The sequence below is a fragment of the Bombina bombina genome, chromosome 1, assembly GCF_027579735.1.
Source record: "Bombina bombina isolate aBomBom1 chromosome 1, aBomBom1.pri, whole genome shotgun sequence".
NCBI lineage: Eukaryota > Metazoa > Chordata > Amphibia > Anura > Bombinatoridae > Bombina > Bombina bombina.
The window spans coordinates 1,120,104,458-1,120,130,105 of NC_069499.1; the positions used below are offsets into that span (position 1 = coordinate 1,120,104,458).

General features: G+C 39.0%; 1 protein-coding gene across 1 annotated transcript in view; it reads left to right on the plus strand.

Annotated features, from left to right (window-relative positions):
• Nucleotides 1–25,648, plus strand: part of ERBB2 (erb-b2 receptor tyrosine kinase 2) — a 202,807-nt gene that overhangs the window by 91,210 nt on the left and 85,949 nt on the right. The window contains exons 3-4 of the mRNA XM_053698075.1: nucleotides 6,595–6,781; nucleotides 8,192–8,326. Coding sequence (XP_053554050.1) covers nucleotides 6,595–6,781; nucleotides 8,192–8,326 — 322 coding nt within the window. The remainder of the gene's footprint in view (nucleotides 1–6,594; nucleotides 6,782–8,191; nucleotides 8,327–25,648) is intronic.

Consider the following 25,648-nt stretch of genomic DNA (forward strand, 5'->3'; position numbering starts at 1 on the left):
GCCAGGGAGGTTTTGTCTGAGGGAGAAATTACTGATTTAGGGAACATTTCTCAGCAGGCTGAATCTGATGTGATTACATTTAAATTTAAATTGGAACATCTCCGCATTTTGCTTAAGGAGGTATTATCCACTCTGGATGATTGTGAAAATTTAGTCATCCCAGAGAAACTATGTAAAATGGACAAGTTCCTAGAGGTGCCGGGGCTCCCAGAAGCTTTTCCTATACCCAAGCGGGTGGCGGACATTGTTAATAAAGAATGGGAAAGGCCCGGTATTCCTTTCGTCCCTCCCCCCATATTTAAAAAATTGTTTCCTATGGTCGACCCCAGAAAGGACTTATGGCAGTCAGTCCCCAAGGTCGAGGGAGCGGTTTCTACTTTAAACAAACGCACCACTATTCCCATAGAGGATAGTTGTGCTTTCAAAGATCCTATGGATAAAAAATTAGAAGGTTTGCTTAAAAAGATGTTTGTTCAGCAGGGTTACCTTCTACAACCCATTTCATGCATTGTCCCTGTCACTACTGCCGCATATTTCTGGTTTGATGAACTGCTTAAGGTGCTCGATAGTGACTCTCCTCCTTATGAGGAGATTATGGACAGAATCAATGCTCTCAAATTGGCTAATTCTTTCACTCTAGACGCCTCTTTGCAATTGGCTAAGTTAGCGGCTAAGAACTCTGGGTTTGCTATTGTGGCGCGCAGAGCGCTTTGGTTGAAATCTTGGTCGGCTGATGCGTCTTCCAAGAACAAGCTACTAAACATTCCTTTCAAGGGGAAAACGTTGTTTGGTCCTGACTTGAAAGAGATTATCTCTGATATCACTGGGGGTAAGGGCCACGCCCTTCCTCAGGATCGGCCTTTCAAGGCAAAAAATAGACCTAATTTTCGTCCCTTTCGTAAAAACGGACCAGCCCAAGGTGCTACGTCCTCTAAGCAAGAGGGTAATACTGCTCAGGCCAAGCCAGCTTGGAGACCAATGCAAGGCTGGAACAAGGGAAAGCAGGCCAAGAAACCTGCCACTGCTACCAAGACAGCATGAAATATTGGCCCCCGATCCGGGACCGGATCTGGTGGGGGGCAGACTCTCTCTCTTCGCTCAGGCTTGGGCAAGAGATGTTCTGGATCCTTGGGCGCTAGAAATAGTCTCCCAGGGTTATCTTCTGGAATTCAAGGGACTTCCCCCAAGGGGGAGGTTCCACAGGTCGCAGTTGTCTTCAGACCACATAAAAAGACAGGCGTTCTTACATTGTGTAGAAGACCTGTTAAAAATGGGAGTGATTCATCCTGTTCCATTAAGAGAACAAGGGATGGGGTTCTACTCCAATCTGTTCATAGTTCCCAAAAAAGAGGGAACGTTCAGACCAATCCTAGATCTCAAGATCTTAAACAAATTTCTCAAGGTCCCATCGTTCAAGATGGAAACCATTCGAACTATCCTTCCTTCCATCCAGGAAGGTCAATTCATGACCACGGTGGATTTAAAGGATGCGTATCTACATATTCCTATCCACAAGGAACATCATCGGTTCCTAAGGTTTGCATTCCTGGACAAACATTACCAGTTCGTGGCGCTTCCTTTCGGATTAGCCACTGCTCCAAGGATTTTCACAAAGGTACTAGGGTCCCTTCTAGCGGTGCTAAGACCAAGGGGCATTGCAGTAGTACCTTACCTGGACGACATTCTGATTCAAGCGTCGTCCCTTCCTCAAGCAAAGGCTCACACGGACATTGTCCTGGCCTTTCTCAGATCTCACGGCTGGAAAGTGAACGTGGAAAAGAGTTCTCTATCCCCGTCAACAAGGGTTCCCTTCTTGGGAACAATTATAGACTCCTTAGAAATGAGGATCTTTCTAACAGAGGCCAGAAAAACAAAGCTTCTGGACTCTTGTCGGATACTTCATTCCGTTCCTCTTCCTTCCATAGCTCAGTGCATGGAAGTGATCGGGTTGATGGTGGCGGCGATGGACATAGTTCCTTTTGCGCGCATTCATCTAAGACCATTACAACTGTGCATGCTCAGTCAGTGGAATGGGGACTATACAGACTTGTCTCCGAAGATACAAGTAAATCAGAGGACCAGAGACTCACTCCGTTGGTGGCTGTCCCTGGACAATCTGTCTCAAGGGATGATGTTCCACAGACCAGAGTGGGTCATTGTCACGACCGACGCCAGTCTGATAGGCTGGGGCGCGGTCTGGGGATCCCTGAAAGCTCAGGGTCTTTGGTCTCGGGAAGAATCTCTTCTACCGATAAATATTCTGGAACTGAGAGCGATATTCAATGCTCTCCAGGCCTGGCCCCAGCTTGCGAGGACCAGGTTCATACGGTTTCAATCAGACAACATGACGACTGTTGCGTACATCAACCATCAGGGGGGAACAAGGAGTTCCCTAGCGATGGAAGAAGTAACCAAAATTATTCTTTGGGCGGAGTCTCACTCCTGCCACCTGTCTGCTATCCACATCCCAGGAGTGGAAAATTGGGAAGCGGATTTTCTGAGTCGGCAGACATTGCATCCGGGGGAGTGGGAACTCCATCCGGAAATCTTTGCCCAAGTCACTCACCTGTGGGGCATTCCAGACATGGATCTGATGGCCTCTCGTCAGAACTTCAAAGTTCCTTGCTACGGGGCCAGATCCAGGGATCCCAAGGCGGCTCTAGTGGATGCACTAGTAGCACCTTGGACCTTCAAACTAGCTTATGTGTTCCCGCCATTTCCTCTCATCCCCAGGCTGATAGCCAGGATCAAGCAGGAGAGGGCGTCGGTGATCTTGATAGCTCCTGCGTGGCCACGCAGGACTTGGTATGCAGATCTGGTGAATATGTCATCGGCTCCACCTTGGAAGCTACCTTTGAGACGAGACCTTCTTGTTCAGGGTCCGTTCGAACATCCGAATCTGGTTTCACTCCAGCTGACTGCTTGGAGATTGAACGCTTGATTTTATCGAAGCGAGGATTCTCAGATTCTGTTATCGATACTCTTGTTCAGGCCAGAAAGCCTGTGACTAGAAAGATTTACCACAAAATTTGGAAAAAATATATCTGTTGGTGTGAATCTAAAGGATTCCCTTGGGACAAGGTTAAGATTCCTAGGATTCTATCCTTCCTTCAAGAAGGATTGGAAAAAGGATTATCTGCAAGTTCCCTGAAGGGACAGATTTCTGCCTTGTCGGTATTACTTCACAAAAAGCTGGCAGCTGTGCCAGATGTTCAAGCCTTTGTTCAGGCTCTGGTTAGAATCAAGCCTGTTTACAAACCTTTGACTCCTCCTTGGAGTCTCAATTTAGTTCTTTCAGTTCTTCAGGGGGTTCCGTTTGAACCCTTACATTCCGTTGATATTAAGTTATTATCTTGGAAAGTTTTGTTTTTAGTTGCGATTTCTTCTGCTAGAAGAGTCTCAGAATTATCTGCTCTGCAGTGTTCTCCTCCTTATCTGGTGTTCCATGCAGATAAGGTGGTTTTACGTACTAAACCTGGTTTTCTTCCACTAGGGCTGTGGCTTCCACATGGGCCTTCAAGAACGAGGCTTCTGTTGATCAGATATGTAGGGCAGCGACTTGGTCTTCACTGCACACTTTTACCAAATTTTACAAGTTTGATACTTTTGCTTCTTCTGAGGCTATTTTTGGGAGAAAGGTTTTGCAAGCCGTGGTGCCTTCCATTTAGGTGACCTGATTTGCTCCCTCCCTTCATCCGTGTCCTAAAGCTTTGGTATTGGTTCCCACAAGTAAGGATGACGCCGTGGACCGGACACACCTATGTTGGAGAAAACAGAATTTATGTTTACCTGATAAATTTCTTTCTCCAACGGTGTGTCCGGTCCACGGCCCGCCCTGGTTTTTTTAATCAGGTCTGATATTTTATTTTCTTTAACTACAGTCACCACGGTACCATATGGTTTCTCCTATGCAAATATTCCTCCTTAACGTCGGTCGAATGACTGGGGAAGGCGGAGCCTAGGAGGGATCATGTGACCAGCTTTGCTGGGCTCTTTGCCATTTCCTGTTGGGGAAGAGAATATCCCACAAGTAAGGATGACGCCGTGGACCGGACACACCGTTGGAGAAAGAAATTTATCAGGTAAACATAAATTCTGTTTTCGTTTGTGAATGGACCTAGGTATTTGAATAATCTGCAGCTTGAGTCAAAAGTATAGGAAATACTCTGATATATTGATTTTACTTTTTTTAATTATTTTTAGCAAAACAGCTTTGAGATATGTTTTATTATTTATGTTGTCCCCCTTTCCTAACCTTTAAAGGGACATGAAGCCCAATTTGTTTCTTTCATATTTCATGTGATTTTAAACAGATTTTCAATGTATTTCTATTATAAAATTAGCTTCATTCTCTTGGTATTTGTGTTGAAGGAGGAGCTGAGCAGCATCCGCGATAAACCCCTTTTCACTTGTGCGCAACAGTAAGAGCGCCACTCGTAACCTAGCCCATTATTGGTTAAAAGTGTCCTTATACTATATAGTTTTCTCCTCTTTGATATGTCAAATAACCCATTTTACCTGCTGGAGTGTATTAAGTTGTTTACAAATAGGTCATTTACCTTTATTTTGTCATTTAGCCCCTTAAGGATGTTGCTGGTCTTTCAATGGGGTTTCTGTTAGCAAGACCCCGCTATTTCCTGTGTCAATGAAGGAGGGAGGGTATAATAGGGTTGTAGCAGTCGTTTAGGGGTTAAAATAGTTGTTATTGCCACCTATACAGACAATTTAAGTGCTGCTGTATTGGCTATAGCAATGCTACATAAACATAGGGCAGGAGCAGAAATCAGTGGGTATGGGAGAGAGAATCTTACTTGAATGAGTGTTCCTGTAGCTGATTTTAACACAATTAGCTCTTGTTAGCTGTTTGCTGTCCCTTTAAGCAAATTCATACACATTAGGTAGTTATCAGTAATATTGCATTTATACTTGAAGTTCTCTTGATTTAATTATTTTTCTTAGATAAAAAATATGTTCTCAGTGTATGTTGTCTTTTCATATAGAGTTGTTTTAATGTTTAAAGGGACATGAAACCCAAAAATTTTCTTTCATGATTCAGATAGAGAATTCAACTTTCCAATTGTGCTTTGTTCTTTAGGTATCCTTTGTTGAAAAGAATACCTAGGTAGACTTAGGAGCTAGCTGCTAATTGGTGGGTGCACAAATACACCTCTTATAATTGGCTTACTTATGTATTCAGCTAGCTCCCAGTAGTGCATTGCTGCTCTTTTAATAAAGGATACCAAGAGAATGAAGCAAAAATAATAATATATGTAAATTGGAAAGTTTTTTAAAATTGTAAGCTCTGTCTGAAAAAGGAAAGGAAAAGTTTGGGTTTCAGGTCCCTTTAAGTTTTCTCAAACAAACATTTCCTTGATAAAGGCCTAGTTTTAGGCCAAAACGCGTCAACAGAATCAAAGTAAGCATATTACCTATATATAAACTTAACTGTTGATATATTCTGCAAATAGCTTTTTGTTTTTTTTACATGTTTTTTACAGGTTTTTAACATTTTTCAACTATTGTACTTTCATTTATCCATTTACCAAATCATGGTCATCTGAAAGGGACCTGGAGTTCACCTCACTTTATTATTTGACTTTTATGAACACAAAGTTCCACATTTGAACACTAAGAGTATTTCTTCTATAAGGTACGACGAGTCCACGGATTCATCCTTTACTTGTGGGATATTATCCTCCTGTTAACAGGAAGTGGCAAAGAGCACCACAGCAGAGCTGTCTATATAGCTCCTCCCTTAGCTCCACCCCCAGTCATTCTCTTTGCCTACTCTAAATACTAGGAAGGGTAAAGTGAAAGAGGTGATACAATTTGATACTTTTGCTTCTTCGGAGGCTATTTTTGGGAGAAAAGTTCTTCAAGCAGTGGTGCCTTCTGTTTAGCCATCTGTCTTGTCCCTCCCATTCATCCGTGTCCTGTAGCTTTGGTATTGTATCCCACAAGTAAAGGATTAATCGTGGACTCGTCGTACCTTATAGAAGAAAAGTAAATTTATGCTTACCTGATATATTGATTTCTTTTATGGTACGATGAGTCATTTTAAGACAGATTATATTTTTTTGATTTTAAACTTCAGTCACCTCTGCACCTTTTAGTTTCTCCTTTTTCTTCCTGTACCTTCGGTCGAATGACTGGGGGGTGGAGCTAAGGGAGGAGCTATATAGACAGCTTTGCTGTGGTGCTCTTTGCCACTTCCTGTTAGCAGGAGGATAATATCCCACAAGTAAAGGATGAATCCGTGGACTCGTCGTACCGTAGAAGAAATCAATTTATCAGGTAAGCATAAATTTACTTTTTGAAATTTTTTTATATTTTTTTTATTTTTTATTTTTACAATTTGGTTTCATTTTTTAACTTGTAACTTTACGATTCTATTCACACTTACACAGTGGATTTTGGATAATTCTAACACTCACCGATTGCACTTTGGAGTGTTTATTTATCACGCACTCCAGGATTGACTTTCTTCACCATCATAGATACCAGGATATCCATATATGAAAATTTGCCTATTCTTTTAAACTACTGTATTTTTTATTGATATATTACAGTTGTAATTTGTTCTTTTACGTCTAGGATATTAAGGAGGTGCAAGGCTATGTTCTAATAGCCAACAACCTGCTAAGCTATTTACCGCTGGAGAAGTTGCGCATTATACGTGGGACGCAGCTATATCAGGAACGTTATGCATTGGCTGTAATTTCTAACTCTGACCCTGGAGGAATGACTGGCTTACGGGAACTGCGCATGAAGAGCCTGACAGGTGAGGGCAGTGTTTTACAGGGGGCTTTATTGTACGTATGTAATATGGGAAGTAACAGTATAGAAAACACAGAGATTGTTTTTATAAAATAACAATGCGTAATATATGTTATAGTGAGTCTTTGTAATGAGTATGTTTATATCTGTGGGTTATGTTGTGTGTGCATAACATGAGGAATGCACTGTGTGTAATAGGTGAATTTATTAGTTATGGTATGTGACACCGTATGCAAAACATTTCTTAATTACTTATTTATTTCCTTTTGAGGGAAGAGGAGAATTATGTTTGAGTGTATGTTTGTGGGTGGTAAGTTTTTAAAATGTGTAAGGTACAGCTGCCTCTGGCACTTTTTAATGTTTATAAAAAACTGTGCTTAAAGGGACAGTCTACACCAGAATTTTTATTGTTTTAAAAGATAGATAATCCCTTTATTACTCATTCCCCAGTTTTGCATAACCAACACAGTTATAATAATATACTTTTAACCTCTGTGATTATCTTGTATCTAAGCCTCTGCAAACTGCCCCTTTATTTCAGTTCTTTTGACAGACTTGCAGTTTAGCCAATCAGTGCCTGCTCCCAGATAACTTCACGTGCACGAGCACAGTGTTATCTATATGAAATACGTGAACTAACACCCTTTAGTGGTGAAAAACTGTTAAAATGCATTCTGAAAAGAGGAGGCCTTCAAGGTCTAAGAAATTAGCATATGAACCTCCTTTGTTAAGCTTTCAACTAAGAATACCAAGAGAACAAAGCAAAATTGGTGATAAAAGTAAATTGGAAAATTGTTTAAAATTACGTGCTCTATCTGAATCATGAAAGTTTATTTTGGCCTAGACTGTCCCTTTAAGCGAAATACAGCCAGATTGGCTTTGGATTGGCTGAGAACATGACTGCAGCCAATCAGGAGCAGCTAGGTCCCCAATTCTCAGAGCATACATTTTGTCGGCAGTGGAAAGTGTTGGAGGCAGCTTTTTATTTAGAGTTTTCAAAAATTGTGGCACCAATTTTACTTGTTTTATACACATTATAAACTAATAAATTAGCTTTTTAATTTTTCTTTGTAGGGGTTTTTAATGTCTCTTTTAAAGTGTTCATTAGTTATGTTTGTTACATCTATATCGGTATTATTACTTATTTTATTTTATTAATCGATCTTCCTAGACATACAAAAAACTTGTTATGATTGTGAATTTCCTGTCTGCCAATAGAGATGCAAGTGATTGCTTACAATCTGTATCAATTTAAACAGCTTTAACGTAATCATTTTTCTTGCAGAAGAAATGTTTTAACATGTTTAATTGCTACTCTTGCTTTTATCTGATAGTTAATGTTGTTTCTTCATTTCAAACACAAATGAAGCATAAAATGGGACCATACTGAGCAATTCCCTGTTTTCTTCTGCAGAAATCTTGAAAGGAGGAGTTATCGTGGCAAATAACAGCCAGCTGTGCTTTCATCAGTCCCTTGTTTGGAAGGACATCCTGAGCCAGTCTAACAACATGCGAGATATTGTGGAACTGAGTAGCGGGAGTCGGCAGTGTGAGTTAGCTAAAATGAGTTATCTGATTTCGCTTCACCTTTAACAGGAACTTATTATTATTAGGGCAGGGTACAATAGGTGTACTCGATGGCCTAAGTTCATAGATGCATGTGAGGTGGCAGAGAGTTCTTGCTTTTACCCTCTAACAACAGCGACATACTGTGGACGTCGTCTTTCGCAAGGGGCTTCCAGGGCTGTAACAGCGCGGGTGTCACCAACAGCTGAAAGAACACATTATTTCATCATGCCTCACCACATACTTCATGCAGAAATTGTGTGGTCTTGCCACTGTCAGTGATTATACCACTATTGCACCAGTACAAGCACAACAGACAGCCGATGTACAGGATACGTTGGCTTTAGTTGAAACACTTGAGAGTGATGAAGCATAGCTGTAAAAAGCTAACTAGAAAATATCACCTGAACATCTCTATGTAAAAAAGAAAGATATTTTACCTCAAAAGTTCCTCAGTAGTCACATCCCATTATAAAGGACTTCTAAGCAGCAAATCAGTATGTCTGTCCCAGGACAGCTAAGGGAGTGAGCTTACGTGCACACTCATCTTATTTCCCTATTCAGTTTAAGGAAGTTTACTATTAAATCTCATGAGAGTTAAGTGAAATCTCAGAGATCACAGTAAAAGAGTTAATGACCTCAGCACTGCTGATGCTGATTGGCTGCTGTTCATTTCTTCATTTTTTTTTTTATTTTTTTTTTACCTGCAGCTGAAGAATAACTTTTTACACAGAACTTACTCTGATGAACTGAGGAGATTGTGAGGTAAAATATCTTCCTTTTTTACATAGAGATGCTCAGGTGATATATTATCCTGTCAGCTTTTTTACAGTTATACTGCATCAGTTTCAAGTGATTTCGCATACGAGTCTTGTGTCCCTTTAAGCGGTTAAAATTGAGATCATGTTCAAAATTAATAGAGCATTGCTTCACCTCTTTTTTTTTTTTTACAGCTTTTCGCTAGTGGGTGTTTCCGCCATCAACATATATATATTTGTGTTATTTGCACAATACATGTTACCTCAAACATCATATGTGAACCACAAGCAACATGGAAAAAACATAAAAACATAAAAATAACTATAACATTTAGAAAATGTACTTGCAAAACATTTATAATTGTAAAACATTCTCATGTCTATTTTTAAATAGATGTAGTAAAGTAGTTATACAGGATAGAAAGGGTTCTTAAGGGGTTGGCTGTGGCGGTTCCAAGGCCAGGGCAGAGGTGTGGTCAAGTATTGTTCACCTATACTTTGGCACAGCATGCAGAAATCATAAATACTCTATTGTCCTTGTGAAGTATCTGATGTTGCAGCTCGAGTTGCAATGTTGTGGCGAGTTTTTCTGCAAGATATTATTAGTTTAATAAGTTTTAACAAATCTAGGCCAATTATACAGATATTGTGGTGAAAAAAACACTACAGACTCATGTTATGTATCTAAAGGGAATAGGTTTCCAGTATATAAATCCAATTTTAAGGGACAGTCTACAATATAATTTTTATTGTTTTCAAAGATAGATAATCCCTTTATTACTCATTCCACATTTTGCATAACCAACACATTTATATCAAAGGGATATGAAACCCAAATTTTTTTCTTTCATGATTCAGATAGAGCAGGGAATTTTAAGCAACTTTCTAATTTACCCTTATTAACAATTTGTCTCCGTTCTCTTGGTATGCTTTGTTGAATAAGCAGCAATGCACTTCTGGTTGCTGACTGAACACATGCATGAGCCAATGACAATCTGTATATATATGCATCCACCAATCAGCAACTAGAACCTAGGTTCTTTGCTGCTCCTGATATTTAATGGATAAACCTTTCAGCAAGCAAAAGAGAAGAAAGCAAATGAAATAATAGAAGTAAATTGGAAAGTTGCTTTAAATTGTATTCTCTATCAGAATCATGAAAGAAAATTTTTGGGTTTCATGTCACTTTAATATAACTTTTACCTCTGTGATTACCTTGCATCTAAGCATCTTCTGACAGCCCCCTGATCACATGACTGTGACTATTTAAAATCTATTGAGTTACATTTAGTACTGTGTTGTTCTAAATCTTAAATAGCTTCCCGGGCGTTAACACATTGTTATCTATATGGCCCACATGAACTATCAGTCTCCTGTTGTGAAAACAAATAGAAAAGCATGTGATTAAGAGGCTGTCAAAAGAGCATTTGAAACAGGCAGGCATTTAGAGGTTTAAATGTTATAAAGTATATTAATCTAACAATGTTGGTAACAATTTTTGTGTAGACTGTCCCTTTAAGTTCAGTCCAGTAGAAGAGAGTGGTTTGCAAAGTTTTTGAAGGGGTTTTGAACAAATAATGAATAAAAACCATCAAACTAGTTGCACAGCCAGTTCCAATGGACTTGAATATGGGTTGTTTGCAAAGTCATTAAAGGACACAGAGTACCATATTTTTAAAGCTACTATTTAAAATGTACTTTAGTACAGTAATGGTCTGACCTGAATTCTCAGTTTATCTACATTTTTAAACTCCCTTCTTCCCACTTAACAGTCTCTCCATACCGGATGGCCAGATCCTATAGCGCTTTATTTGTAACACAGCGTCAGTACAGCAGATCAGGGGCGCGATCCGATATACGGCGTAGTTTTCGGCACAAGCGAGGGAACCCGCGCCGCCGTAGTGTCACCTCGCACATCGGGGTATTACATATATGGCGCCGGCAGTTGCTAAAGTGCCGTAAGTCGGATAAACTAGCGATGTCCAGAAATGAGCGAAACTACAAATTTCTGGAGTTTCCAGTGACTTACGGCACTTTAGAAACTGTCTGCGCCTAAAAAAACTAACTAAAATATTAAATCTCGCGTAACTGTCTAACACGCCTCCCAAAAATCAGCCTGATACGTATACCCCTATATCCACAATCCCCCCTCTCACTCCTAATAATAAATGTATTAAGCCCTAGACCGACAACCCCCCACAACGCAATAAGCCTAATTATTAACCCCTAAACCGCCATAGCCCACACCGCAATAAACCTATCCTAGTATTAACCCCTAAACCGCCGCTCCCGGAGCTCACCGCCACCTACATTATATGTATTAACCCCTAAACCGCCACTCCCGGACCCCACCGCACCTAAATAAAGTGTTTAACCCCTAAACCGCCGCTCCCGGACCCCGCCGCTACCTACATTAAATTTATTAGCCCCTAATCTGACCCCCCTACACCGCCGCCACCTACATTAAATATATTAAACTCTAATCTGACCCCCCCTACACCGCCGCCACCTACATTAAATATATTAACCTCTAATCTAACCCTCCTACACCGCCGCCATCTACATTAAATTTATTACCCCCTAAACCTAAGTCTAACCCTAACACCCCCCTAACTTAATTATTATTTAAATAAATCTAAATAATATTACTATTATTAACTACATTATTCCTATTTAAAACTAAATACTTACCTATAAAATAAACCCTAAGATAGCTACAATATAATTAATAATTACATTGTAGCTATTTTAGGATTTATTTTTATTTTACAGGCAACTTTGTATTTATTTTAACTAGGTACAATAGCTATTAAATAGTTAATAACTATTTAATAGCTACCTAGTTAAAATAATTACAAAATTACTTGTAAAATAAATCCTAAACTAAGTTACAAATACACCTAACACTACACTATCATTAAATTAATTAAATAAATTAACTACAATTATCTAAAATTAAATACAATTAAATAAACTAAACTATAGTACAAAAACAAACACTAAATTACAAAAAATAAAAAAAATTACAAGAAGTTTAAACTAATTACACCTAATCTAAGCCCCCTAATAAAATAAAAAAAGCCCTCCAAAATAATAAAATGCCCTACCCTATACTAAATTACAAATAGCCCTTAAAAGGGCCTTTTGCAGGGCATTGCCCCAAAGTAATCAGCTCTTTTACCTGTAAAAAAAAAAGAACAATCCCCCCCAACATTACAACCCACCACCCACACACCCCTACTCTAAAACCCATCCGATCCCCCCTTAAAAAAACCTAACACTACCCCATTGAAGATCACCCTACCTTGAGCCGTCTTCACCCAGCCGGGCCGAAGTCTTCATCCGATGGGGCAGAAGAGGACATCCAGATCAGCAGAAGTCTTCATCCTATCCGGGCAGAAGAGGACATCCAGCCGGCAGAAGTCTTCATCCTATCCGGGCAGAAGAGGACATCCGGACCGGCAGACATCTTCATCCAAGCGGCATCTTCTATCTTCATCCATCCGACGAGGATGGATGAAGACCTCCGGACTAACGACGAATGACGGTTCCTTTAAATGACATCATCCAAGATGGCGTCCCTCGAATTCCGTTTGGCTGATAGGATTCTATCAGCCAATAGAATTGACTTTGCATTCTATTGGCTGATCCAATCAGCCTATCGGATTGAACTTCAATCCGATTTGCTGATTAAATCAACCAATCGGATTTTTCCTACCTTAATTGCGATTGGCTGATAGAATCCTATCAGCCAATCGGAATTCGAGGGACGCCATCTTGGATGACATCATTTAAAGGATAGGATGAAGACTTCTGCCGGTCTGGATGTCCTCTTCTGCCCGGATAGGATGAAGACTTCTGCTGGTCTGGATGTCCTCTTCTGCCCCATCGGATGAAGACTTCGGCCCGGCTGGGTGAAGACGGCTCAAGGTAGGGTGATCTTCAATGGGATAGTGTTAGGTTTTTTAAGGGGGGATCGGGTGGGTTTTAGAGTAGGGGTGTGGGGGTGGTGGGTTGTAATGTTGGGGGGGGATTGTTCTTTTTTTTACAGGTAAAAGAGCTGATTACTTTGGGGCAAATAAATCCTAAAATAGCTACAATGTAATTATTAATTATATTGTAGCTATCTTAGGGTTTATTTTATAGGTAAGTATTTAGTTTTAAATAGGAATAATGTAGTTAATAATAGTAATATTATTTAGATTTATTTAAATAATAATTAAGTTAGGGGGGTGTTAGGGTTAGACTTAGGTTTAGGGGGTAATAAATTTAATGTAGGTGGCGGCGGTGTAGGGGGGTCAGATTAGGGGTTAATATATTTAATGTAGGTGGCAGCGGTGTAGGGGGGTCAGATTAGAGGTTAATATATTTAATGTAGGTGGCGGTGGTGTAGGGGGGTCAGATTAGAGGTTAATATATTTAATGTAGGTGGCGGCGGTGTAGGGGGGTCAGATTAAGGATTAATATATTTAATGTAGGTGGCGATGGTGTAGGGGGGTCAGATTAGAGGTTAATTTATTTAATGTAGGTGGCGGCGGAGTAGAGGGGTCAGATTAGGGGTTAATAAATTTAATGTAGGTGGCGGCGGGGTCCGGGAGCAGCGGTTTAGGGGTTAAACACTTTATTTAGGTGCGGCAGGGTCCGGCAGTGGCGGTTTAGGGGTTAAACACTTTATTAGTTATTGCGGTGGGGGATTGCGGTTGACAGGTAGATAGATATTGCGCATGCGTTAGGTGTTAGTTTATTTTTCCAGGCATTTTAGGGAGTTACGGTGCTCCCATACTCAGCGCAAGGCCTGCTACAGCTGTATTTTATGGCGAGGTGAAAATGGAGTAAGACTTCTCCATTTTCGCCACGTAAGGCCTTGCGCTGGATATTGGATACCGACTTACAACGCGGTCCATGTTAGCCTATGGGAGTAAAATTTGCGGGCGACGGGTGAAATATACGGGCGTAAGTTGTATGCTACACCGTATATGTGATACCAAACCCGCTGCATATCGGAACCTAATCCCCACACTATTGTAGGAGGGCAGATCACACCTATGGCGTCTGCTCAGTCTCTAGCCATCTTGTTTCTTTTTTTTTTTTATTATGTGCCAAAGCAAAAGTTGTCAAAATCCTATACAAACAAAGCAGAGGGCGCTTCATGTGCATATAAGTTTTCGAATAAACAGCGCAGTGTAATATGCATACAGGGTACTCACAATATGCAGCAGCACTCTGTTGTGCTGATAGGCGCGTTCTGGAGACTCTCAGCGCTCCAGCTCACTGCACAGTGGTGATCAGCTCCCTTCCAGAAGGTCAAGTAGGCATGATTTAACACAGGTAGACCAGAGGCGTGTGTTAAAACATCAGAATAATTTTTAATATAAAACTGATTTAGGGATAAAGCAATTGTTTTAAAAATTGAGGGTTGAAACATTCATTCAGAGCCCCAATAAAATGCAACGCTTTTCTCCGCTAGTACAGCGGTTTCCTTAGGCATAAGAAAATAATGGTATTTGCATTACTGAGCCAGAAAAATATCAGGCCAGTTAAGAGACTAAGCATGTGAGAGGGCTCCATATTAATATAATATTGTGCGTGGTTCGGCTCCTGATATGTCACAGATAAAAAATAATGCTATAGGATGTGGGTGGCCTGTGAGGAGAGGGGGTGGCATGGGCTGGAGCCTTAAAATGGATGAGAAACTGAGAGTTCAGATCCCTGAAAGGGGCAAACTATTATAATTGAAAACATTTTTAACCCCTTAACGACCAGCGGCGTACCCTGTACGACGCTGGTCGTTATGCCCTTAAGGCAGTCCTGGGCTTCTCTCTGCCGCGATCTCGCTCAAAATTGTGAGATTGCGCTATTTTTGCATGCTCGACGAGTGGGGCAGTGCAGAAATAGATTTGCCGAGTTACTGATGCTTAGAGGGCCACTCTGTTGCCCTCTCTGCATCGGACAGCGGTGGTGCCGATCGTTGGTGGGTGGGAGGATAAGGAGGGAGGCGGGTGGGAGGCGGCCCATCACTGTAGGAGGCCGGAGGAGGGTGGGAGCGGGTGGGGCTGCTACGTCATGCTACAGGGAAGCCACAAAAAAAATACCTGCGTCATTGAGGGGGAAGGAGGTAGGAGGGTGGTATGGGCAATGAGGGGGATCATATGTGGGATCCGTTGCGATAAAGGGATCTGGGAGGGGGAGAGTGGTAGGGTATTGAGGAGGGGCAGCTAGACTACAGAAACAAAAAGTTATTTAAATTTTTTGGTAAAAAATGTGCCTAATGTTGCCAGTACCTAAGATGGCGGCAAACAGGTAGAGGGGGAGGGTTAGAGAGCTATATGGGGGTATCAGGGAGGTTGGGGCTAAAGGGGATCCAACACTGCAGAATATTTATAAAAAAAATTATAATAAAAAAAAGCCTTTTATTTTAGTACTGGCAGCCTTTCTGCCAGTACTTAAGATGGTGGTGACAATTGTGAGGTGGGGGAGAGAAGAGCTGTTTGAGAGGGGTCAGGGAGGGATCAGGGGGTGGGATGTGTCAGGTGGGAGGCTGATCTCTACACTAAAGCTAAAATTAACCCTACAAGCTACCTAATTGACCCCTTCACTGCTGGGCATAATACAAGTGTGGTGCGCAGCGGCATTTAGCAGCCTTCTAATTACCAAAAAGCAATGCCAAAGCCATATATGTCTGATATTTCTGAACAAAGAGGATCCCAGAGAAGCATTTACAACCATTTGTACCATGATTGCACATGCTGTTTGTAAATAATTTCAGTGAGAAACCTAAAATTGGGAAAAAAATTACTTTTTTTTTAATTTGATTGCATTTGGCGGTGAAATGGTGGCATGAAATATACCAAAATGGGCCTAGATCAATACTTTGCGTTGTCTACTAAAATAAGGTGACCAGATTTTTAAAATGAAATCCGGGGACATTTTTGTTTTATTGGCAAATGGTAAAAAACTATTTTATTAGCATTTTGCTCAAATTATATATGCAGTGTATTTGGTATTGGTTTTATGGAGTAATTGTATGATATATATATATATATATATATATATATATATATATATATATATATATATATATATATATATATATATATATATACAGTATCTCACAAAAGTGAGTACACCGCTCACATTTTTGTAAATATTTTATTATATCTTCTCATGTGACAACACTGAAGAAATGACACTTTGCTGCAATGTAGTGAATGTACAGCCTGTATAACAGTGTAGATTTTCTGTCCCCTCAAAATAACTCAACACACAGCCATTAATGTCTAAACCGTTGGCAACAAAAGTGAGTACACCCCTAAGTGGAAATGTCCAAATTGGGCCCAAAGTGTCAATATTTTGTGTGGCCACCATTATTTTCCAGCACTGCCTTAACCCTCTTGGGCATGGAGTTCACCAGAGCTTCACAGAATGCCACTGGAGTCCTCTTCCACTCCTCCATGACGACATCACGGAGCTGGTGCATGTTAGAGAACTCGCGCTCCCCCACCTTCTGTTTGAGGATGTCCCACAGATGCTCAATAGGGTTTAGGTCTGGAGACATGCTTGGCCAGTCCATCACCTTTACCCTCAGCTTCTTTAGCAAGGCAGTGGTCGTCTTGGAGGTGTGTTTGGGGTCATTATGTTGGAATACTGCCCTGCGGCCCAGTTTCCAAAGGGAGGGGATCATACTCTTCTTCAGTATGTCACAGTACATGTTGGCATTCATTGTACCCTTGATGAAATGTAGCTCCGCAGTGCCGGCAACACTCATGCATGCCCAGACCATGACACTCCCACCACCATGCTTGACTCTAGGCAAGACACACTTGTCTTTGTACTCCTCACCTGGTTGCCGCCACACACACTTGACACCATCTGAACCAAATAAGTTTATCTTGGTCTCATCGGACCACAGTTCCAGTAATCCATGTCCTTAGTCTGCTTGTCTTCAGCAAACTGTTTGCGGGCTTTCTTGTGCATCATCTTTAGAAGAGGCTTCCTTCTGAGACAACAACAATGCAGACCAACTTGATGCCGTGTGCAGCGTATGGTCTGAGCACTGACAGGCTGACCCCCCACCCTTTCAACCTCTTCAGCAATGCTGGCAGCACTCATACATTTGCCAAAGACAACCTCTGGATATGACGCTGAGCATGTGCACTCAACTTCTTTCGTCGACCATGGCGAGGCCTGTTCTGAGTGGAACCTGTCCTGTGAAACCGCTACATGGTCTTGCCCACCGTGCTGCAGCTCAGTTTAAGGGTCTTGGCAATCTTCTTATAGCCTAGGCCATCTTTATCTAGAGCAGCAATTTTTTTTTCAGATCCTCAGAGAGTTCTTTGCCATGAGGTACCATGTTGAACTTCCAGTGACCAGTATGAGAGAGTGTGAGAGCAATAACACCAAATTTTACACAACTGCTCCCCATTTACACCTGAGACTTTGTAACACTAAAGAGTCACATGTCTCACACCGGGGAGGGAAAATCGCTAATTGGGCCCAATTTGGACATTTCCACTTAAGGGTGTATTCACTTTTGCTGCCAACGGTTTAGACATTAATGGCTGTGTGTTGAGTTATTTTGAGGGGACAGCAAATTTACACTGTTATACAGGCTGTACACTCACTACTTAACATTGTAGCAAAGTGTCATTTCTTCAGTGTTGTCACATGAAAAGATATAATAAAATATTTACAAAAATGTGAGGGGTGTACTCACTTTTGTGAGATACTGTATATAGATACCTATACTGTACATATACATACATACATATATATATATATATATATATATATATATAAACACACGTTATTTCTCACATTTTCTCACACACACAAGCATACATATACACGTATGCACATACACACACACAGAAGCATACATTTTCACACATGCACATACACGCAAGCATACATATATATACATACACAAGCATACATATACACGCATGCACACACACAAGCATACATATACAGTACATGCATGCACATACACACACACAAGCATACATATGCACACACATACAAGCATACATATACACACACACAAGTATACATATACACACATACAAGCATACATAAATACACATACACAAACACACAAGCATACATATACACACATGCACATACACACACATACAAGCATACATATATACACAAACACACAAGCATACATATACACACATGCACATACACACACATACAAGCATACATATATACACAAACACACAAGCATACATACAGTACATATACACACACAAACATACATATACACACATGCACATACACACACAAGCATACATATATACACATACAAGCATAGATATATACACATACACAAGCATACATATACACACATACTCACATACATACAAGCATACATACACACAAGTATGCATATACACACATGCACACACAAGCATACATTATACACATAAAAACACACACAAGCATACATATACACAAGCAATTACATATACACACAAGCATAAATATACACACATGCACATACACAAGCATAAATATACACACATGCACATACACAAGCATAAATATACACACATGCACATACACACACATATAAGCATACATATACAGAAGCTCTTCCCTCCTGACCTGCGTGCTGCCTGCCATACGCTGGGACCAATTAACGTTATCAGGACGATCACTTCCTCCCAGCGCTTGGCTGCAGTACAACAGGAGCCGGGGACATTTCTGGGGACATCATTTTTCCAGGTACAGTCTCCTCAATCCGGGGACTCTGTCCTAAAATCGGGGACGTCTGGTCACCCTATACTAAAAACAAATATATAGTTTTGATAGGTAAATATAAAAAAGGCTCTATTTCTGTTTAAATGTAGTGATGGCAAAAATGCTAAAAATGCTCTGGTCTTTTGGGGAAGTTTTTGTCTAAAATGCCCGGTCCTTAAAGGGTTAATACAAACATTAAAACAACTTTTCACATTAAGCTATGTGAGCCTTAAAGCCATTTAGACAAGGTAAAAAAAAAAAGGCAATAAACAAATAGAAATTAAGGTCGTTATAGCTGTGAAGTCTGGACAAGCTAAATGTAAAAACAAAGCAAACTTTATTACAAACTGTAACAAGAAGATCAAGGTCAAGTAGCAGTTGCCAAAGTTCTAACAAAGCTGAATCAGGAAGCAGCCAGAAGGATTTTTTTTTTTTTTTACCAATTTCAGGTTGGCACTTAAAAAAAAAATCACAAATAGTATCTGTTTTCTTATCTGAAAACAATCTAATGTAAACAAAAAAACACTAACAAGGGTGCTAAATGTTTGAATATATTTTGTTCAGTTTCACTGATAGATAGATAGATAGATAGATAGATGATGGATAGATAGATAAATGTGAATATATAATGAAGATTGAAATATTTTAAGCACCATAAAAACACCATTAGGCTTAGAAACAAATATGGGCCAGGATACAAGGGGAGCGCTCAATATTGATTTCTTGGAAGCGATATTAGCACTCCACTGAGTAATACCAGCGCACGCTAATGTGTGCTGGTATTACAAGTTGATAGCACTTCCATAGGCTCAAATGAGAGACTCATTCGCGCAGAGCAGGGGGTAAGTAGCGTAGCGATGCCAGCAAATTGTAAATATATATGTATATGCTTTTATATATGTGTGTGTGTTTATATGTGTATATACACATATTAGCACATAAATATATATGTATATAAGCATATACAGGCTATGAACACAGGCAGTATCTGTGACTGTTGCTACAAATTGCGCTACTAACAGTGAATATAACAGTTCCGTTTTCCTGGATCTCATCTGACATTGGATCTCATCTGACATTGGATTTCATTCTCAGAATCAAGTGAGTTTGTTATTGCTAGAACTGTCTAGCTTATGTTTTATTTATAACGATGAGTCTTGCGAATGTAAGGGGTTAACGGTCTTGGTAATCAATTGCAACAATCAACACAGGTTTACTACAATTGTTTCATAATTGGACAAAGCGATACATTGTCTCAGCTAGCACACACGAATATAATGTGCTGCTCATTTAACATTATTTTTTGCTTTTGATCCTTGCATTGAATTGCACAGCCCGAGCTGTCTGTTTGCATTTCTGATTTCGATATACACCTGCAGGGACTGTGATTCAATTGATTTAAGGCTTTAAATTGAAACAATTTGTTATCTGTATATTCTTATTTTTGGAGATTGACACATTTTCCAATAAGATATGGCTGCCCAGGATGAAAATAACAGAAAAAGACTGTTTGATAACTTATTTAAAGGCACAGCGCCAGACATTGATTTTAAAGTAGACTTGGGATCATTGTTTTCAAAAAAAGAAAAATTGCACATTAAAGAACTAAAATTGTGGTGGGACATTGAATTTTTAAGTTTGTATATCAAAGAGAAAAAAATTCCCAGAGGACTGAGGTTAAAAAAATTTCCGGCATTTCATAAAGAGTTTCCTCTATTCATGATGGAATGGAACCAAGCTCTTTCAGATTGTTCTATCATCTTAATGGAAAAACTAGTTACCTTTAAAAGAGAACAAAGGGACACAATACTGGGAGAACTGGATCAGCTGCAATTACAGCTAGATGTATTTAAGGAGGATTCGAAATATACTCCATTTGAAGAACAACTGAAGGAAACTGTGGACAAGACTGCAGAAGAATTATCTACTAATAAATATAAGAAGTATGGCAGAGATTGCAAAGATTATGATTTGGAAGTTGTTTATAATTGGAACACCACAAACAGAAATTCTAACAATAAATCCAGTAATATTGGCAAAAAGAAGAATGGCAAAAAGGATAAAGGAAAGAACAAAAAGGTCACTTTTACAAGTCTGGATACCATGGACTCACATAGTGAAAGCACAAATAGTGTGGCTCCTAGTACACCTAAGTTGACATCTACACCTATTAAAACAAAATCGAGATCTGAAGAAGAGATGGGAGCACGGCCAAAAAACGGGGAGGTGATATCACTATCAACAGAAGACAAGAGCAAAGTGCCTATCCCTTCGCAGGCACCAAGGTATCCAAGCCGTCAGAAATTCAAGAAGAACAAAAATTACAAGAACTAAAGATCATTAACCTTTCGGACCATCCATTAAATGAGTTTGAGAAAGTAGTGTTATCTAAAGGTCTGGGCTTTTCACCTACACAAGACTTTAATCTTTTTGACACCATTATGGATTTGAACAAATTTGTCCGTAAGATAACACTAAAGAAACACTTCAGCAAGGACCCAACATTGGGTAATGATGAGAGTCCACTAGATCCTCCTGTAACTATGTCTTTGAATGAAAAATGCAATTTCTCAGAGTTATGTGACATTGCTTCATTATGTGATCTTAATATGGATAATGAGAATGAGACAAATAAAACTAAACAACAGGTAGTTAAAAATTTAAAAAAAAGTACCTTTTATCCAGTAAATTCTCGTACAGACCTCATAGAGGTTTTTCATGCCATAGTAGAACAAGATTTAACAGAACTAGCTGAGAAGAATTTAAAAAGTAGTTCAAATAAACGTAGAAACTTAAATAAGAGGGAATGGAATGCTCTAAAAAAAATAACTAACAATAAAGATCTGGTGATAGTGGATTCTGATAAGGGAGGTTCAATTGTTGTTTTAAATAAAGAACAATATCTTAAGGAAGCTATGAGACAGCTGAGTGACACCGATACTTATAAAAAATTAACCTTTAATCCCACAGTCAAATTTCAAAGGGAACTTTCTTCTTTGTTAGATGATGGTATAGAAAAAAACATTTTCACTAACAGTATATGTGATACATTATATATAGAACACCCTAGAATCCCAATTTTCAAGTTCCTGCCTAAAGTACATAAAAGCTTAACCAATCCCCCAGGGAGACCTATTATATCTGCTATTGGCTCTCTGGGGGAGAGGTTGGGGGAATGGTTGGATGCACAATTACAGCCAGTTGTCCAATCTTTACCAGGTTTCTTACGTGACACCAAACACCTGATCAGGTCTTTGCAAGAATGTAAATGTGATACAGATTGTAACTTTGTAACAATAGATGCTGTGTCCTTATATTCTTGTATACCACACGATAAAGGTTTATTGGCTATGAAAGCTATGCTGTCTAAATACTCGAACTATGATTCAGGCCTAATAGAATTTATGTTGCAAGTAACCAGCTTTTTGCTACATCATAATTATTTTATTTTTGATGGCATGTATTTCCTACAGCAGAGAGGCACTGCGATGGGGGCTAAATTTGCCCCCTCGTATGCTAATCTCTATCTAGCTGAATTTGAGGACAAAAAATTGTTCAATGTTGCAAATCCATTTAAGAAGCATATCACCTATTATACACGCTTTATAGATGATATGCTTTTATTATGGAGTGGAGACGATAGAATCTTAGTTAAATTTGTGCAATATCTAAATCAGAATGATGCTAACTTAAGTTTTACATTTAGTCACTCTAAGGATGCCATACCATATTTAGATGTTAAACTTAGTCACAGTGCAGAGGGCATTGTTACTGAGGTCTTTAGGAAAGAGATCTCTGGTAATACTATTCTTAGAGCAGATTCTTGCCACCCATTTCACTTAAAAAAGGGGATACCAAAAGGTCAATATATCAGATTACGGAGGAATTGTAGCAACATAGAGAGTTATAAGAAACATGCAGAAGATCTAACTATTAGACTGAAAGAGAGAGGCTATGATGAACAAAGTTTGTTGAAGATATCGGAACAAGTGAGTAATTTTGATAGAAATAGTCTACTGAAAGATAAGGTTAAAGATATTGGATTAAAAGATGGTGTGAATTTTATTACATCTTATAGCAGACAATTTGATGACATCAGTAGAATTATTAGGAATAGATTACCAATCCTAGATAGGGATTCAGATCTAAAACACATCTCTAGTAAATGTAATTTTATCTCTCGTAAAGCTAAAACCATTGGTGATATGGCTAGAAAGGATTTTAGCAAGAAGAGCTTACACACCACACAGTCAACTAATTGGTTAACATCTAAACCAGGCTTTTATAAATGCAATGTCAGACCTTGTAAGAGTTGTAGCTATGTCACATGTGGCGATACTTTTACCTCGACTTGTACAGGACAAACATTTAAGATTAAAGAGCATATTACTTGCACTTCTACTTTTGTTATATATCTTTTGACCTGCAAGTCTTGTAATTATCAATATACAGGGTTAACATCTAGAATGCTCAAAGATCGCATAAGAGAGCATTTACTTTCCCTGGAAGCAGAAATTCCCAAAACCCCTGTGGCTAAGCACTTTGCTTTACATGGAAATAGTTCAGCTGGTTTTACATTCCAAGGGATTGAGGTAGTTAAACTAGGACCCAGAGGAGGCAATAGATATGCAGCACTGAGTAAACGAGAAGTTTACTGGATTCACACTTTAAAAACCGGTGCTCCTTTTGGTATTAATAAAATAAGTGACATCAAATTGTTCATTGACAATACATAGACCTAGGATCTGGATCTTATAATAGATATAAATTCTGATATCGCCCAGATTATATATAAAATCTTAGTGATAAACTATTCAAGTTTGGTCACCCGGAGAGCAGGCAGTATGTGTTTTTTGAATGTGTTTATACTTTATAGCATTTGACTTTTATATGATGTAATACACATTGGTAAACTTAACTGCTTATGCTCTCTGTGTGTTACCTAATATATGTATATACAATGTACATTTCACATCGTTTATTTACTAAGGTATATTAGAATATCAGTTCCCTCTTTGTATTTCCATATTATATGTTTTCAACATGTTTAAATTAACTTCAGTACACTGGGATGTTATTAATTGACGAATATTCATGTATTTAGTTACAGTAAGAATCGTTATCCCCCACACATTGAAATTGCACTATCGTTTTTAATGTGCCTATTGAATGATACAATTTTATATGAAAGCATAGTCTTAGTGTATAATAATGTATATATTTTTTTGTTTATGATCGATATTTTCAAGTTTATTTATTATGCATAATGTTTATTATTGTTTTACACGTTGGATTGGATGTTTATTTCACAATACACACAAAATTTCCATTTTTTGTTATAATTAATTATGCAGCAGGTGTGCAGGGCTTACATCCTGTTTTTAAGGAGTCCTTACACACCTGTTAGGTAGCTCTGATGAAGTGCCCAATAGGGCAGGAAACGCGTCAGCGGTAGTCAGGTCTGTGTGCTGTGCCTTTGTTTTTTACTCACGGAATTTCAATTAAAGGTGAAGTTTTAACACTTATTTCATCAGCCTTTCTGTTTTTTCGATTATTGGGTTCTATTTTTGTTACAATCAGAGGTGTTGAACTAATTTCTGTTTACTTATCATTACAAACGAGGGCTTAGCAGGGGAGCCCTTCTCAACACCTGTGTAACAAGTCGTGATGCTGCTATGAACACAGGCAGTATCTGTGACTGTTGCTACAAATTGCGCTACTAACAGTGAATATAACAGTTCCGTTTTCCTGGATCTCATCTGACATTGGATCTCATCTGACATTGGATTTCATTCTCAGAATCAAGTGAGTTTGTTATTGCTAGAACTGTCTAGCTTATGTTTTATTTATAACGATGAGTCTTGCGAATGTAAGGGGTTAACGGTCTTGGTAATCAATTGCAACAATCAACACAGGTTTACTACAATTGTTTCATAATTGGACAAAGCGATACATTGTCTCAGCTAGCACACACGAATATAATGTGCTGCTCATTTAACATTATTTTTTGCTTTTGATCCTTGCATTGAATTGCACAGCCCGAGCTGTCTGTTTGCATTTCTGATTTCGATATACACCTGCAGGGACTGTGATTCAATTGATTTAAGGCTTTAAATTGAAACAATTTGTTATCTGTATATTCTTATTTTTGGAGATTGACACATTTTCCAATAAGATATGGCTGCCCAGGATGAAAATAACAGAAAAAGACTGTTTGATAACTTATTTAAAGGCACAGCGCCAGACATTGATTTTAAAGTAGACTTGGGATCATTGTTTTCAAAAAAAGAAAAATTGCACATTAAAGAACTAAAATTGTGGTGGGACATTGAATTTTTAAGTTTGTATATCAAAGAGAAAAAAATTCCCAGAGGACTGAGGTTAAAAAAATTTCCGGCATTTCATAAAGAGTTTCCTCTATTCATGATGGAATGGAACCAAGCTCTTTCAGATTGTTCTATCATCTTAATGGAAAAACTAGTTACCTTTAAAAGAGAACAAAGGGACACAATACTGGGAGAACTGGATCAGCTGCAATTACAGCTAGATGTATTTAAGGAGGATTCGAAATATACTCCATTTGAAGAACAACTGAAGGAAACTGTGGACAAGACTGCAGAAGAATTATCTACTAATAAATATAAGAAGTATGGCAGAGATTGCAAAGATTATGATTTGGAAGTTGTTTATAATTGGAACACCACAAACAGAAATTCTAACAATAAATCCAGTAATATTGGCAAAAAGAAGAATGGCAAAAAGGATAAAGGAAAGAACAAAAAGGTCACTTTTACAAGTCTGGA